Here is a 17,550-nt window from a genome sequence, read left to right as displayed (position 1 = left end):
CTGGTGGAGGTGGTGCTGCTGGGATCTTTATTGAGTGTTTCCTATGCAGTGGCCCCAGCAAACACAGTGAGCACACAATACATGGGCCCATCAATCCCATCTCACTGTGCAGCGGAGGAAACAAATTAAATCTGACCTGGTTGTTTTCTGAATGAACGAATCAAAGAGAGGTGCTCTCAGTTGAAATTCTCACCATCCAGAGCAGTGTCCCAGTAACAGGAGTCAGCTGTGTGGAGGCCTCCACTGTTTTCTGTAGCACAGCAGAAACGCAAGCCATATATTAGACATGTGTCCACGGTTAAACTGAACAGAAGCATGCGAACAGAGCTGAACAAGAAACGTGTGTGTGTGTGTGTGTGTGTACAAGATGTACAAGATGTTGTACAACAACTAGATTGTACATTAATTTTAAGAACGCAGTTCCCATCAACCGCCACCAGGGGGAGTCCATCTCCCACCGATGAGACAGCGCAGTGCTGTGGTCGACCCGTCTCTGGCACAATGGCGCGAATGGTCCTTTCTTAGTGTTTCCCTAGGTTGGTAATGCAGATGTAAAGCTCGCTGTGTTTAAATGATGTCCTGACAAGCACCATAACGTTTCCATAGACCAGCCAGCATGCTAAGGCCAACTGTCCAGTGTAGCTTACTTAGCATTAAGTATCAGGCTGAAGAGGTGGATAATCATCATGTTATGGTCATGTTTCATTTGCGTTACTACCTTAGGTATATATCTTGTGGGGTCCTGCTGTTGCATATTGTGTTTTTTATATCATGTCCACAACCATTTCTTTGACAATCAGACCTTCACACCTCTAGAGGCGCTCTTGTGTTTTGTTTTCTCACTTCTTGTGATGTGTAACTGTCAATTTGATACACCTGTGTTTATTTGCATTTAAGCCCTGTCTTTTGTTTCTTTCCTTGCTGTGTCAAGCCGTAAGCACAGCAGTTACTGGGTGTTGGAGGTGTTTTAAAGATGTGAAATTGTCTTTTGTAGTGATTTGTGTGACATGAAGCCTCATGAACCACTTGAGCCAACTGGTTCGAGAAAGGGCTCATTTCTTGGGTTCTGAGTGAAGCGGAACCTCCATGCAAGGCTCTACAGATGCAGAAACCGAACGAGGGAGCTGGCCAACAGTGACACTGGTGTCTGGAACCTTGGGGAGAACACCTGCAGACACAAGAACGGAGCAGACTGGAACCTCAGACCACCATGGACAGGAACTGAAGGGATCTGTTATATCCGTATCCCTCACCATTTAGGAACTACAACCATTTTAATTGGAGTATGCCAAATCGGCTCCTAATGCACAAAATTGGGCTTAGGCTGATTCATGATCCTGTGAGCAAGCAGTATGAATAAATCACTTCTGGACCATATTAAACTACATAATGCAGCATTACCCATCACCCTTTATCACAACCAGATCATTAAAATGAACCATTCCAGACTCAGACTATTTCTGATATTTATATGATGATAAACTTTGAACTCACTTGCACATTTTTCTATTTCTGTATTTTAGGATGCATCCAAAAGAAGAACACTGAAAACAGTACAGAAACGCTCAGAAACGTGAAAAGTGAATGAAAACTGCGAAAACTTATGTATTGTACCATTTTACAGCAACAACATCAAACAGTTATTGTTGAATCCATTTAATTGTGTTACTAGCAGGATCCTCTACTACTCAGAATGTACATCCAATCTTGGAATAGTCTTTGTGAAAGAATTCACATCTCACATATTAAGTGAACAAGAAACTGTTAATAAAAATAAAAAATGTTTTGCTTGAATAGAACCTGGAAAATATTGTAGAGGTAAAATAAATCGACTAGAACTACAATAATGTGTGTGCTGTGGAATCAGTGGAGAGAAACAAGTTTAAAATACTGTACATATACAAGAAGTCAGTGCACGTGCGTTACAAAGTGTTTCATAATGACACAAGACAAGGCTTTAAAATCATGAGTATTTCAATTCGTAATCTTTCCTCTTCAAGACTTACGAATACTGTATATGAATAAAGTTAATGCACTATTTAGGCCTGTATTATTTAGAACCAAAATTGCCTTTTCAGTTTAAACAGTTGTGATTTTCCTAAAAGTAAAATGAGGTGACATCAAAATCAGTAAATTATACACAAGTTTCTTGATTCTTTTGTTTCATGTTCCAGATACTGTATAACATGTATATACTGTACTGAGTTGATTGAATATTTTCATGTACACAGGACACAGTTAGTGGTACCCACTTAAGAATAATGTGCAGGTAATTTATATATGTCCAAGTGTATAGACAATAAATAGCATTTAAGTTGTCATTACAACAAACAATAGGGGAAAACCATGGTTTTGTGGTGTTAAGCTTTTGGAAAATTATGTAATTAAACAAAAACTACCAGAACTTATGTCAGTGCTACTGAGGGATAACCCAGTGTGCATATGAAAATAATTTACTAGAGGCTGCACTAAATTTTCATTATTTATAGCCCAGATGGGCGACTTTTCCAGGTTGCACCCCAACGGATTCCTTATACTGTGCTATGTGGTAACATGGGGTTTAGCACCATATCAAAAGAAATAAACTACATACGATACAAAGATTACAAGTATAGGGACAAAAGCCTGAGTGGCTGATTTAAGGTTTGCCTTCATCCAGTGTGTCTATCTCTTGGACTGGCCCATGTAGCTGTTCTCGATACACAGCACTATATAGGAGCTGGAGCAGCTGCTGGAGCTCTGCTGGAGCAGACTGCCACTTTGCAGTAATGATGCCATGCCGCTCAGTGCCCTGTCATCAACTCGCCACGTCTCACAGAAGTTGTCCATGTGCCGGTGACCGGTGCTGGTGGAGCCATGCCACACCACTTTATCAGGCCTGGTACAAAAATGACAAAAGATGTGATGGACTTTATTGTGTTGATTCTTCTTCACCAGTTCAGAGTGATAATATAATATTGTTATAATCACATAATCTTTGCCTCACCATGTGCTGTCACTGAGGATGTCCTTGCCATCAAATGAATAGATCCGCACATTGTCCTTCATTCTGCCGCCATTTAACATGGCTTCCCAACTGTCAAACAGAACCTCATCCTGAGAAAAATAAGAAAGAGCTATTTATGAAAAAACAACTTGGATCAGAGACATGCACCTGCAAACATTCAGCTTAGACTTCTCTCTTTTTTTAATTAATAAAAATGTACAGGATAGTGAAATAAATCAGATCTGATTTTAATTTTAAAATCTAAAATGGGGTGATCATCATCTGTTACATTATATGAGCAATATACAAGTAATATATGAGCTTTTAGTAGTTGCATAAACCACTAGTAATATAACCCATAAATATAAATAAACGTCTTCCACCTACATTTAGGTTTACAATTGGCAGTCGATCCCTGTCAGCCTTGCGGACAATGCTGTACAGATCTTGGAGTTTCGCAGACAGGAAGGCACGAAAAGTTCCCTTCATCCCAATGGCCTTAGCTTGGGAGAAGCAAAGGAAGTCTGCACCACGGATGCCCCTCATCGAGCCAGTGTGGGGGCTGTTCAGGGCGATCAGATGGAGCTGAAAAAACAGCAGTGTCCATTAAAATCCGTACGGTAATAAATGTACTTTAATATACATATATAGTGTATACATGAAATTCCCTTACTGCTGGACCTAAAGTGTGATGATGAACTGGAATGTGGGGAACGAGTGGAAGTGGTCTTCGCTGAGGGGGGACTGCATCGCGAGAATCTGGGTGCACAAGGCGATCCTGGCCAGTATAGACGGAGTATCTTCCATCTGGATTCTCTAGCCGATCACTGTAACTCGGAAACCTTGGATCTGTTGGTGATAGGTACCGTAGATCAGGCTGTGGGTCTGAACTGTCAGGAGAGATTTGGGCGGAGTTTATGGAGGTGGCAGAGTTGGATTGGTGGACTGTGTTGTAGGAAACATCTTTTCGGGGCTCCACAGACGCAACTTCATTTCTCTGCAAATGATATAATTAATATACATGCAACAGGTTGTATAATGTTGTGGATAATATTATTTAAACTTATTACACTTACATTATCACTGGGCAAAGGAACAAAGGTCCCAAGCTGAAAAAACATGAGAGAAATGCATAAATAAATAAATAAATAAATACATCAAAAAACAAAGGTGAAACCTTAGAGAGGTGGATACCTGGACTTGGCGGAATCCATGTTGAACCCGCAAGTACAGATCTGTTTGGTCTAATATGTACACCAGTGATCCCTCAGGTTGTCTTCTAGCCGTTGCTGTCATGGTTTTATAATTCTTTAGCACTGTCACCTGTAAACAAAAATAACTCAATACTCAATCAAATTCACCAAGGAATGTTATTTTTAGGTTTATGTATAACTCAAATATGTTCTTGGTATTTGTGTAAAAAGTAATGTACATTATTTTAACTAGCTGTAAAATGATCCTAAATGAAATGACAGGTCCTCCTCCTAAAAAAATATTAACATAACAGCATGTCCACATTGTTCAGTCCCATATGTTACATATGATAGTTACAGTAGGTATTTTATGTTAACAAATTAAAATTTGGAAATGTGTAATTGTCTTGCATTGGCTGCAGTATTTCTTGATATACATTTTGATAATTAGAAATAAAGAAGATTATGTATGTATGTATCTGGTTGTTACAAAGTCTTTCTCACCCCTGAGTGTCCAGGCAGTCCGGGTGGTCCTGGTGGTCCAGGGATACTGATGGCTGAAATCACAATATCTCAAATAGGACAAATGACTGACATACATCTAGAACAGTGGTCCCAACGCCCGGACCATAGACCAGTATCCTGACCGTATCCGAGGATGCTGATTTACACGGATAAGCAAGATTTCTGGTTCTGACTGGTTAATTATGACCAGCAGGACGTTTTACATATAAGCAACTAACCACAAGTGCTTGCTCTAAAACCTTTCAAAATAAAAACCTATTCAGACTTTTTTGTGATCGTCAACAATGTCCCTTGGTCAACTTTTGTTAACTTCAAATGTTTGTCAACTTTTTGTCATGTTTTCTTTTTAATCTTTCTCATCATCTTTTCAACGTCTTGACATCCGCACATTATCAGCATTTGGCATCTCTTTGGAAAAAGAACAGCTCTTGCACAGAATTTCTTGGATAAAATTACCTTTTGTAGTCTATAATCTGATTCCGAACAATTTTTTATTTTGGAAAATGAAAGGATTCTAAATTGAAGCTCTCAAGCTAGCAAAAAATGAACAAATGATCTTGGAAAGCTTCATGAATCCTATTGCTTCAAAGAAAAGGAAAGCAGCATAAAGCATAAAGCAGACAATATCAGAAGTTCTACTTGAAAAAAAAATCCTACTATTGTGCAGTGACCAGGTTTTAAATGAGGCAATGAAGCCTTCAAAACTGCTTCTCCACTGGAGTTCAGGCATTCTGCATGTTATGAGGATGCTGCTAATAAAATTGCACACACAGTGGATTCACTGGTGGATTTATTATTTATTTAGAAAATACCAGCTTTAATGCTGGTTGTATCAATTTATTGTGTTTATTTATCCGCCACACCTTAAAGGTGGGTAAGTAAATACTGTGCGACACTAATCTGGTCCATGGTGCAAAATAAGTTGGGGACCGCTGATCTAAAATGTGAACTGTAGATGCTTTTATGAGTGCAACTCACTTTGTGTGCCTCTGTAAATACCAGGTAAAGGTGGTCCTGGAGGACCAGGTGGTCCCTGAGGACCTGGTGGGCCAACGATGGAGTCACCTTTTGGACCCTATAGAAAAAGAGTCAAATTTTATATATTTTTTTATATAGAGTTATTGCTTTTAAAGCAAACTAAAGATTAAAACAGTTTTTCTCCTTTTTGTGTCACGTGTCTGTGTTTTTACGGGAGTGCCAGGAACTCCTGGTGCTCCAGGTACTCCATAATATCCTCCTGCCGGGTCTCCTTTTTCTCCTTTTAAACCTGGACTTCCTGGCTCCCCTTTCATATCATTCTGCACACATAAAGCACACAGAAAAAATATATAAATAAAAAAAAATGTATGCAGTAAACAAAACATTTTTTGGATTTACCTTGAAGGAATGGATATCAAAGTTGGGCCTGACCCCTGGATACGAAAGAAAAAAAAAATAAAAGCTTATTTACAAGTTTATTGTGCGTGTACATTCATGTACCATGACAAAGGCTTACAGTACCTGGAATTTACCTGATGGTCTGCCTTCACCTTTCTGTTCATTACTAACTAAAAATGGCAAAAAGCTGAAATAAAACCACTCCTATTAACTTATGGCAGACTAGAAAAAGGGTAAAGGATAGCTACCTCACCATATTCTGTTTAAAATGAGCTATTTCGTATGCATTTCTGTTCCACCATGTTTAGTTTCCGCTTTACCATTAGTCATTAGCGTTCCTATTTAGTTTCCAGTACTCACTCAGATTACTGCCAGATTGTTGTGTGTACACACCACTTTCTAGCGCTGAATCCTGTCTTGTCTCGTTTCCAAGCCTGCTGTCTTGTACTCTGTCTCTGCCTACTCCTTGCCTGTACCTCTGTCAGTGTGCTTACCTGTGTGCCGACCACAGTCTGTACCACGGACCTAGCCTTTTGTCATTAAACAAACTTTTACTTACCTCAGTCTCTGGAGCTGTGCATGTGGGTCCGCTACATCAAGCACCGTGACAATTGCAAAGAAGACTGAACAAAGCTCAAATAAAATTCCATCAGCTTTCTGTCTGAACAGACCTCATGAATGTGTTCCTAGGTGGATGTGGTTTCATTTGCAAATTTAAATGAGCCATTTCCTTGTTTCGTCTAAGATAACTGGTTATAGCTTCATACAGTATTTACAGTAGTATGCTTAAAGGTGGTTTAAGTTCTAGTTAGGAGAAGCTACTTGAATACTTACAGGTGCTGATCATATACTGTAATCAGATTTTAGATTAGATGTTTATTTCTTTAGTTGTGATGATTATAACTCAGAAAAGTCAATATCTTAGAAAATTTGAATATTACTTAATACCAGTACAAAGAAAGGATCTTTAGAAATCGTGACTAACTGAAAAGAATGAACATGAAAAGCATGAGCATGTACAGCACTTAGTACTTAGTTGGGGCTCCTTTTGCCTGAATTATAGTGGCCTTCAGCTCTTCTCCATTGTTAACTCTGGCATATTACCTCTTCCTCTTCACAATACCACATTAATTTTCTATGAGGTTAAGGTCAGGCGAGTTTTCTGGCCAATTAACAGCAGGGATCCCATGGTCTTAAACCAGGTACTGGTAGCTCTGACACTGTGTGCAGGTGCCAATTCCTCTTGAAAATGAAATCTGCATCTCCATAAAGTTGGGCCTGATTTCCAAAGGAAATGCAAATTTCCCTTCATAAGAACATAACCTTGGAGCACTCATCAGCAGTTCAGTCCCTATAATCTTTAGCCCAGACGAGAAGCTTCTGACGCTGTTTGCTGTTCATAAGTGTCTTGACACAAGGAATTGTGACAGCTGAAACCCATGTCTTGCATACGTCCATGCGTAGTGGTTCTTGAAGCACTGACTCCAGCTGAATTCCACATGAATGGGTTTTGTTTCACAATCCTCTCCAGGGTGTGGGTGTGTCTATTGCTTGTCCACTTTTTTCACTTTGTGCTTGGACACAGAGCTCTGTGAACCGCCAGCCTCTTTTGCAATGACCTTTTGCGTCATGCCCTCCTTGTGCAAGGTGTTAATAGTCTTCTGCCACATCAGCAGTCTTCCCCATGATTGTGTAATCTACAGAACTAGACTAAGACCATTTGAAAGCCTTTGCAGGTGCTTGGAGATAAATGCTGCTGGTACCAGGTACCTCCAAGTTTAACCTTTTCACAATAAATTTCTCAAGATGAATTTAGGGGTTTCATTAGTTGCCAGATATAATCATCATAATTAAAGAAATAAACATTTCAAATGTATCTGTCTGTGTGTAATGTATGTATATAATATAAAGGTTTCACTTATTGAATTGAATTAGTAAAATAAAAAACATTTATATCTTGATATTCTAATTATATGATCAGCACCTGTAGTTTTGTATTTTACAAAATGTGAAACTCACCAGAAAAATACCTGTAGAAATCTTCATACTCCTAAAGCAGAAAGTAAAGTCATGGAAATTAATATAATCTATTAACTTTTTGTCCCCAAAAGCAATATCTACCTTAACCACCTTTTTCTACATTTTACAGTATGCAAAACAGGGTACACAATGCTACAAATAATTGCTGAAAATCAAAAAATTACTGCTCAAAATTCTACTTACTGCAAGTTTGTCAACCGGAGCAAGAGGTCCAGGAGGCCCAGGTGGTCCTGGTGGACCTGGAGGACCCTGGGACAAAAATAATAATTATGTTTGTGCTCAGGCTGCATATAATCAAAGACAAAATAGACAAAATATTTGATATTCACAGGATAACCATATCCAGATCCACTGCCTGAGTCTCCTTTCTCTCCTTTAGCCCCGTTCAGTCCGGGTCGACCCTACAGTGTACACCACATTTCCAAACACAACTTAATTGTTAAAAGCAAGCTATTACCTTTATATTACAAATTACACATGATACTGTAAAAGGAAGAAACCTACTCACAGGTCTACCTGGAAACCCAATCTCTCCTTTTAGACCAGGAGGACCCTGAAAAAATAAATAAATAAATAATCTGCAGCTGTACACAACTGTCTACCTCAATGTCAGTGTTTACACCTACTGTAGACTGTCATCATTCTATAAGCAATTTCTCTGCTCAACACTTGTCGGCAATACTGTCACCTTGCCTTGTGTTTCTTGGAATACATTTTTGCACTTTTTACTTATAGTTTATTTTTAGTTTTAGAGTAACATGTAAAGTATGTGCCTTTTTATGCTTCCCTTCTTTACATATGTTACGTTATGTTATGTTGATTTATGTTGTTTGATGTAGCACCTTGGTCTTGGGGAAACATTTGTTTTCAAAGTGTACTGCACTATATTTTGTTGAATAATTGATTAACTTGATTAATAATAATAAAGTAAGATGGTAGTTAGAATCTGCTACTGTTACTTAGGTATGAAAAAGTAAGCTATTAAAATGTGGTACATACTGATGGACCCATGGGGCCAGGTGGTCCCATCTCACCCTGGAACAGAAAATAAATGCACAATGTAAATGCCATACTGCAGTATTTTAAGCAATAAATCATATTTTTAGGGGAATTTACTATTAATTTGTTACTACGTGCTTAGATTCAGGTAAAGCATGCTAGGTGGTACATAATTGTAAATATTAAAGGCTATGATGATTGCATTGGTTGCAGGGTCTTCTTTCTGTCCCTGAATATAAACAAACATTTCCATTCCCACAATGAGTAGTAGTCCAGAGAATTAATAAAAATAAATAAATAAAGCAAAATACTGTAGTGTTGTTTACTTTTGGGTGTCCACCTACCTGCCACCTGTCGTTCTCATTTAACTCGTTATACTACAGCAAAACAAAATTAGGTCTGTTAGTACTGGAGGTGAACAGGCAATCGTGCAAAACGTTAGTCAGTAAAGTATTAAAAATATCAATGAAAAAATAAAAAGCAAGCTGTTATGTCAGTGTTATTTATTACTTTATTTACTACAATTACTATGATAATAATTACACATGAACAACAATACTTTAGCAAAATTAGTGCATCTCTTTGATCATGTCTTATGACTCACATCGTCCCTTGACCTGTAGATGACTTGTCCTGGAGGGCCAGGGAGCCCTGGAGGTCCAGGTGGTCCACCATCTCTTCCTGGCAGACCCTGTTAAAAAGAATTACTGAGGAAAGCTGAAGAACACATCCTGAAATAGGGTTCATTGACAGAGAGAGAGAGAGAGAAACTACAGTACAAATGCCTTAACTAGGTAACCATCACAGGAAGGTTTTGAATTCAGCGATTGCCAAACCCAGCCCCACTTCCCTGCTTGTTTTTCAACTGTTCCTCTTTATTAACTACATTAACCAGGTGTGGACATTCGATTAGAAGCTGGAAAATACCGTTTACAGCAAGCTGAAATTAGAGTGAGGGAAGTGAATGGGTATTGTCTAGTTTATGTTGATTGAGTACACTTGATTTAAGTAATATATTAAAAAACAACCAGAGAGGGCTTAAAGAGTCACTATGAGATATTTCACATCCCATCAAAAATATTAAACAGATGTTAAGTTACTGTCTGTGCATACTGTAAAACACCTAACACGTTAGCATAGTGTAAAGTTATTAGACTGGTTTGTAGCTCACCATTTCCCCTTTCCTTCCTGTTTCTCCCTTTTCACCCTGAAAGTTGAAAACAAGGCAACAAATACTATATAATGTATTTTTACATATTATTTATAGTAGTAATAATCATTCATGCAACAGAACCTAGTTTAGCTGCATAGTATTCATACCGGTAGTCCTGGGAATCCATCTTTCCCTGGGATTCCAGGTGGTCCTCTTGGTCCCTCTGCTCCTTTGTCACCATGGTTACCTGGCAAACCTGGCTTACCCTAAGAATTAAAATGGTGCAAAAACTCAATGGTACACACATAGAAACTGTAAAACTAACTGCAATAAACTCAAAGTACAAGTACATACAGGCAGCCCAGCAATTCCAGGTGGACCCTGCATAAAAGGACAGAGGATAAGGTGAGATACAACATGTACTGTAATGGAAAATACAGGACAGTTTTGTACAATATATGTACTGTATAACTTGATTTTTAACTGGGTACCTGTGGTCCTGGTTGACCTGTTAGTCCAGGTAAGCCACTAATCATTTTATGTTTATCCTGATCACTCTGCATAGGAAATGTGTAAGATTAAGGTGAGGACTCTAAACATTCAGCTGTGAAATACTTGGTAGTGCCAACCTTTTGTGTGATCTTTGATGCAACTATTACAACTTACACTATCAATGCTGTAAGGTGGCCCTGGTGGTCCGGGAGGTCCGGGAGGCCCAACTGGCCCCATGGGACCTGGGAGCCCTGCCAGCCCAATCTGTCCTGGTGTACCTGTCCTCCCTGGCTCACCTTGAGAACCCTGTGTTGGCAGTTATAAAAAAAAGAGTTTATTAAAACACTGGACATTAAACATTGAAAGTCCTGTTATTTGCAGGTTATGTAAAAGCACAGGAAAATGATCCACCGCTGCACTTGGTTGAATCACTATGCAAGCATAAAAACAAAACATTAGGGAAATTTAGAAGAAGTAAAGGAAATGGTTTAAGCAGACCCCCAGCACTGTCAGGATCTAAGGGTTGGCCCTGCCAGCCTTCTGTGTCTCTCCTTCTTACCATACCCTGCCCTGGCTCTGGACAACACCTGCTCCCTTTCTTTCCCTCAGTGGACTGACTCAGTAATCAAGTGTCAGAAATCAAATTGTTTCAATACGCCTGTGCTTGCCCTCTGCCTTTCATCACATACTGTACTTCCAGCCCTTCAGTCTATACTGGGTCATTGTTTGTGGATGCTACTTGTTTACAGTCACACAGAGACACTTATTGCTTTTTTGCTTATGATTCTGGAACTCATCATGTCCAGCTTTCGCTAGATTTTTGTTCCTTATGTACTGATGGCCAAATGAAGCTTTTCTCAAGCATTGAAGCTTGTATCGAAAAAGGGTACATTACACAGTTTTTAAACAGTATCTTTAGTGACGTCTAGTGGCCAAACAAATGAATTGCAACTATAAGTTATTGTAATAGCCCGCTTTATTATGGTTAATATGGATTAGTTTAACTATATAAATGTTCCCTGTGTAAACATGTGCTGTTATGTGATTGATTATTTTTTACTTGTGCCTTCTTAATATTTATAAAACTAGGAGAGAAAGAGAGAGAGAGAGAGAGAAAGAGAGAGAGGGAGAGAGAGAGAGAGAGAGAGAGAGAGAGAGAACACAACAGTCCACTGAGGAAAGAACTGTATACTTGTGCTGTGAGTTCACTGCCTCCACGTGCTTTTGTGATGTATTAACCTGTGAACATGTACATTTATATAAAATATATGTAAAGCGTATTTATGTTCTTTTATTGACTTGAACTTGAGTTAAAATTGCTTATAAACTGGGCAATAAAAATGCTTTTGAGGTCGGTATGAAAACACAACGCACTTAAATTAATTTAATTCTGTTTTTATTTAGTCATGTACAGTAGGCTACGTTTTGCCACGTTTAGCCATGTTAGTCATGTGTTTTACTAATTGTACATTGTGTTTGTTTTGTTTCACCATAATTCTACTTAGAAAGTGGTTTTTTTTTTCATTCAGCAGGACTGTTTCATTCATTAAAGAACTTTTATTGCCAAGCCCCGGTCCCACTGGCTCTGACTTGGGTCCCATAGACTATCGATAGACACTGTCTGTCATCTTGCATGGTGGATGCTAACAAGTAACTGATTATATGCTGTAGAAGATTAGCAAAGTAATAGAACAGGCTGGTGAAGACGATTCCTGTGTGTATTGCTAAAGCAGGGCAACAAATGATGGGAAATTTATGACTTCCATGTTTTTAAAGAACAATTTAGCAAGTTTAAAGAACAAGTTGTATTTAGACAGAGTACTAACCTTTTCTCCTGCTGGTCCTGGAAGGCCGAGTTCACCAGAGTCACCCTGTAGCATAAGAAAGTTAAACCAAAGGTCAAATTTTGTTTAAAATGTTTGCATACTTACTGTAAATGCATAATAACATTGTAAAAGTAATTTTTAAAATATAAAATCTATATTATTATATTTCAGAAAATTTTAATAACTTGAAATTTTAATAACTCAAAACCGTGCATTCTAACCTTTTCCCCTCTGGGTCCAGGTCGACCAGGTGCACCACGAGGACCAGGCAGCGCCTAATTAGCACCATTGTAATACATAATGAATGATATAGAATACCACAATTGTTTTTTTTAATAAGCAAATAATTAATTCTGTCTAATATTATGTAGCAAAAACCTATTCAGCTATAAGTATTAAAAATACTCACTGGTAGACCAGGGGCTCCATCTTGTCCAGGTGGTCCAGGAGGGCCAAAGGCAATGGGACCACTGGCCCCAATTGCCATTGAAGTGCCAGGAATCCCAGGAGGACCTGGAGGACCTGGAGGGCCTGGTGGACCTCGGACATGCTTGGCAGTAAAGATATAATCACATTATTGATTATTGATTAACTTCAGTATGTTTGTGTCCAACATTTAATAATAATCAACAAACCTTAAATTTGTCCAAATCTGGGAATCCAGACCCTTCCATGTCCATAAATGCCTATTGAAACAAAAATGATTGATAACAATGTGGTTACAAAGACGTTCTAAAAATGTAAGAAAAAAAGGGGCAAAATGACTGGACCTACTGAAACAGTGCCAGGTCCAGGAGGTCCTGGTAGTCCTGGTGGCCCTCTGGGTCCAGGCTGACTCTCTCCACGCTCACCCTGGACAAGTCAAGCACTCAGTGAAGTCACTGTGATTTTCTGAATTACAAGAAACTAAACGAGATGAATAATGATGACCAAAAAGTATGGAAATGCCTTTTGGCCTTTAGCTCCAGATGTTCCTGTATTTCCTGGGAATCCCCGTGGCCCAGCTGCACCCTGTCAATTATAAGCTTATAAATTAACCAATATATTTGTTATGCAGTATTGATATTTCAATTTGGGCAATAAACCTACAGTTTTTCCATCCTCCCCTGGATCACCCTAAAACATAATAATGAACCAGTGAGTGAGTATGTCTCTATAAAAATGATCATTTGTTGAATGTAAAATTTAAAACTGCTCCCACGGGTTCTCCGTCAGCTCCTGGAGGTCCTGCAGGCCCATCTAATCCTGGTTGACCTGGAGGTCCTGGTGGCCCAGCCACCTGTTGCACAACAGATCCATCTCCAAGTCGAACCACCTCAGCTGCAGGTCCTGGAGGACCAGGGGGCCCAGGAGGCCCTTGAGCCCCACGCTCTCCTTTATTGCCTGGATAACCAAAACCGGAACTGCCCTGGTGAGGAGTAAGGAAATAACAATATTGGACCAAATAATGACAAAACTAATAAACACTGGTCTGTACAGTTCAAAGTAACAGTACTACAAATTATTTGTTTAACACATCGAATTACAACGATAAGCAGTCAAATACAGACATATTTATATAATTTACATGATCTTTAGTTATCTTGTTAATCATTTTTCAGAATCATCTTTCATCAATAGGTGGAGTTTCCATAAACATATCCTGCTGATTGCTAAACATAATCAAAATTGAAAGAAAAAAAGTCATTGTGAGCATACCTTTGCTCCCTTTTCACCCTATAAAAACAAAACATAGCAAAAATTATGAGAGTGGCAGTCTTTACATGAAGAAATATTTAGTTTTTTATGTTTTTATTTACTTTCTGCCCATCTTCTCCAGCCTCTGATGAGACGCCAGTGTTGAAGCTTGAGCCTGAACCTGAATCTCCCTTTGGTCCTGTGGGGCCTTTGTCCCCTTTTAAGCCTTTCTCTCCTTTGTCCCCTGCTTTACCTTCAGGACCGCTCTGACCTGAAAGCCATGTTGCATAAAATAAATCAAAAAGAGAGCAACTTTAAGCACTGTACGTATTCTGAGAGTTTATCCATGCTTTGGCACATGCAGAGATTATTCCTCAGTTCCACATGCAGATGTATGATTAAAATAAAATAAATGAGTTTTGTGCTCATACGGTATATGACTGAAAAAGTAAAAAAAAAATAATGATTACAATTAAGAACACCAAACAACTGTTCCACCACCTGATAGAGGTGAGTGGAGGCAGTAAAAATCAGGTCTGTGGGAGACATGAGAGCAGCACCAAAAATACAGAAGTGTCTTAATTTTATAAATAGTGTTAAGTTTTAGCTTTATTTTCAACTGTCTAGGCAGGCTTGTTTTGTATTGGTGAGCAATAGTCTTCCATCTATACTTAGTGTTAGCATTGAGACCTTCACCAGGATGCCCACAGCTACTGTACATGCTCATAAATATGAGGAGAAATTTAACACCTGGAAGACAAACTCATCATACTATGACAGAATGGCCACACGCTACTTAAAACAGAATTCTGATCTGCATTTCTTTGCAAGCATCAAGTGTAATCAGGGTAATTTGCCCACAGCTACCCACCTGTTTGATCTGCTGATCTAAACAGACTTTAATTTACTAACAGGGGATGATACCTGACATCTAAAGGTACAGTAACACAAATCTAACACGCACATTTACATGTACCTTCTGCCAATAAGCTGCTCTAAGCCTACAAGTGTTAATAGCGTAATCAAAAATGCTTGGCTTCCTTAATGCAGGGGGAAACGGAATTTCCATTCACATGAACGTGCTGGAACAAGCAGAAAAACTCTTCACTTTTTCAGGCCCAGACAAGCGCACTTGTATGCATTTCTGATAAAAGCACATTGATTGATAAAAGACGTGTTTCCGCTGATGGCAAGCTGTTTCATGGAAGCTCTACAGTACCTTTGCTTGATTCTAGGAGTTCTCTTCCCTCTGAGAAGACAAGAGGAGGTTCAGGCACTGGATGAAGGGGTGCAGCTGTGGTCTGTGGATAAAACTCTAGTTTAAAACCTCTGCAGGTACTGCCAGGTTACATTTGAATTGTGGCCATGAAGCAGTTTTAATTCTCCACAAAGCTATAGTAAGTAGTTGTAGTAGTAGTAGTAAACTACACTTAAGAACTGGCCTTTACACTGTGTGCTTTTAGAGTATGTCCTGTTTGTGTCCCATCACCATCTCCACTGCCAAAGTCACCTGAGGCCTAAAAAACAGAAAGACACATTAGTTACACAATACTCCTTAGTAAAATATTCCACACACAAATACTCACAGCATCAACGTCGTTGTCACACAAACTCTCTGCAATGTGAGGATTTCCCACCACTCTCAGCTCTGCAATCTCACCCTGAAAGGCACACAGTAAGTACATTTTATTAAAAAACTCCTGTTTAACATGTGGCAATCACAGTCCTGAGTGAGTGCTATAAAGGTAAAGGTTACAAAGTTTAAGCAATAGATTTACAAGAGGTGTACAGTAGTGTTGAGTCTGCCCTATTTTTTTGCTAGTCACCCATAAGTTATGAAATGCCATTGGGAGACATTAAAGAGGACACAATGAAAATATCAGAACTGCTCTTTTGGCACAGTATTATTTTGACTTTTCACATGGGAGACATCTGGATGAGGATTCTGCTCAAGTATTTCCTCAGCTGCTACCCCGAAGTTTATGTCTCCAAAATGTTGCTCTTCTCTAAATGCAAGCATGCAAAAAAAAAGAAAAAAACTACAGAAAAAGGACAGAGTAAGAAAAATTAACTTTTCTACTATTGAATATTATTCTCACTCTAAACCCCTGTAACTTCATTATCTCCTAAATTTATTGACGTCTGAGTCATAATTTTGATAATAATTATATTTGAATTAATCCCTAGATAGAAGAATGCAGGAAATGGCAACCACATTTTAAATCAGTGTTGTATTATATTGGCCACCATATTTTAAGAGAACGAGAGGGGTATTATATTGGAACTATTTAGTTCTTTACCTGAAACTTATCAGGGTCAGCTCCTCCTGCATGACCTACAAAAATGCCAGCTCCTCGGTCGAGCTCCATTGGATCGGGTGAGCGCTCAATCTTTACCACTTGTGGCTCAGAATCACAGCCCAGGTAGAATGTGACTTGCTCTTCAAAGACAGCCAAGGAGAAGCGGCTCCATGTGCCAACCAAACTTGGCACCTCAAAGCTTGCTGCTTTATAGGAAGCCTCAGAATCAGGTTCAGTGTAAAAGAACTGCACGTTCTGATGTCCGGACTGCACTTCACTGAGCTTGACGGCAATATACATAAGCTTCTGGGACCCATCTGTGATTGAAAAGAGAACAGAGGCAGCAGGAGTGGATGGCTTGATGTTGAAGAGAAGGGAGAAATGCCGGTAAAAAGGGTTGGGAACGTGGGCCAGAGCTGGTTGGCTGGACACTGCAGCAGAAGTGAACACATAGATAGTTTCGCCACTCGGCCCATTAGTCCTGGTGATGTCATTTGGCGGAGGATCTCTGATCAGCTGGTGCAACGAGATGCCACTCCCCTCTGCAGAGAAGAAAAGATGCCGATTCAGATGGTGGGACTGAAAGTAGAAACTCCACTTACACCAAGTACAAGTTTAACTGTCACACAAATTCAAACCTGTCAAACCTGATGGCAGATAGGAACAGCGAGAAGCACATACATCAGCAAATAAGTGTAGAGAGTTTACAGCCGGTCATACTGAAATTCACGATGAACAAAGGAGTGGGAGACTGTCAATTTCCGACGAGAAAGGTTGAGGAAAACATGCGTGAGGATCAACGGATCACTCTGGATGCTCTCTGCATTTAGGCGGAGAGCTGGTATGACATGGGCATTCTAGACCTGCCACAGTGTCTATAGAAATGCAGTATAACAAAGCTGGCCTGACTTCTTCCAACAGAAAAAAAATTACTCCATTACTCCATCTTACTGTATTTACCAGTAAAATGCATATGAAACAG

General features: G+C 39.2%; 1 protein-coding gene across 6 annotated transcripts in view; it reads right to left on the bottom strand.

Moving 5' to 3' along the window:
* Window positions 1-1,449: 1,449 nt before the first annotated feature.
* LOC114850138 (collagen alpha-1(XVIII) chain-like) overlaps window positions 1,450-17,550 on the bottom strand; it is a 34,610-nt gene continuing 18,509 nt past the window's right edge. For 3 of the 6 annotated variants that reach the window (XM_029142158.3, XM_029142129.3, XM_055506758.1), the window contains exons 2-37: window positions 16,569-17,110; window positions 15,855-15,929; window positions 15,711-15,785; window positions 15,488-15,569; window positions 14,391-14,539; window positions 14,290-14,307; window positions 13,793-13,999; window positions 13,681-13,707; window positions 13,540-13,602; window positions 13,366-13,443; window positions 13,227-13,277; window positions 13,001-13,141; window positions 12,813-12,866; window positions 12,592-12,636; window positions 10,940-11,071; window positions 10,765-10,830; window positions 10,628-10,654; window positions 10,441-10,539; window positions 10,292-10,327; window positions 9,725-9,811; window positions 9,465-9,497; window positions 9,121-9,156; window positions 8,630-8,674; window positions 8,451-8,522; window positions 8,305-8,370; window positions 8,101-8,131; window positions 6,082-6,116; window positions 5,895-6,002; window positions 5,683-5,779; window positions 4,684-4,736; window positions 4,181-4,309; window positions 4,063-4,095; window positions 3,660-3,983; window positions 3,374-3,571; window positions 2,987-3,096; window positions 1,450-2,878 (exon numbers count right to left, since the gene is read on the bottom strand). In XM_029142158.3, coding sequence (XP_028997991.1) covers window positions 2,665-2,878; window positions 2,987-3,096; window positions 3,374-3,571; window positions 3,660-3,983; window positions 4,063-4,095; window positions 4,181-4,309; window positions 4,684-4,736; window positions 5,683-5,779; window positions 5,895-6,002; window positions 6,082-6,116; window positions 8,101-8,131; window positions 8,305-8,370; window positions 8,451-8,522; window positions 8,630-8,674; window positions 9,121-9,156; window positions 9,465-9,497; window positions 9,725-9,811; window positions 10,292-10,327; window positions 10,441-10,539; window positions 10,628-10,654; window positions 10,765-10,830; window positions 10,940-11,071; window positions 12,592-12,636; window positions 12,813-12,866; window positions 13,001-13,141; window positions 13,227-13,277; window positions 13,366-13,443; window positions 13,540-13,602; window positions 13,681-13,707; window positions 13,793-13,999; window positions 14,290-14,307; window positions 14,391-14,539; window positions 15,488-15,569; window positions 15,711-15,785; window positions 15,855-15,929; window positions 16,569-17,110 — 3,638 coding nt within the window. In that variant the 3' untranslated portion in view covers window positions 1,450-2,664. The remainder of the gene's footprint in view (window positions 2,879-2,986; window positions 3,097-3,373; window positions 3,572-3,659; window positions 3,984-4,062; window positions 4,096-4,180; window positions 4,310-4,683; window positions 4,737-5,682; window positions 5,780-5,894; window positions 6,003-6,081; window positions 6,117-8,100; window positions 8,132-8,304; window positions 8,371-8,450; window positions 8,523-8,629; window positions 8,675-9,120; window positions 9,157-9,464; window positions 9,498-9,724; window positions 9,812-10,291; window positions 10,328-10,440; window positions 10,540-10,627; window positions 10,655-10,764; window positions 10,831-10,939; window positions 11,072-12,591; window positions 12,637-12,812; window positions 12,867-13,000; window positions 13,142-13,226; window positions 13,278-13,365; window positions 13,444-13,539; window positions 13,603-13,680; window positions 13,708-13,792; window positions 14,000-14,289; window positions 14,308-14,390; window positions 14,540-15,487; window positions 15,570-15,710; window positions 15,786-15,854; window positions 15,930-16,568; window positions 17,111-17,550) is intronic. The other 3 variants (XM_055506757.1, XM_029142148.3, XM_055506759.1) reach the window with 3 other exon arrangements.

This window comes from Betta splendens, chromosome 2 (assembly GCF_900634795.4).
Source record: "Betta splendens chromosome 2, fBetSpl5.4, whole genome shotgun sequence".
NCBI lineage: Eukaryota > Metazoa > Chordata > Actinopteri > Anabantiformes > Osphronemidae > Betta > Betta splendens.
This window is presented reverse-complemented; position numbering and strand designations above follow the sequence as displayed.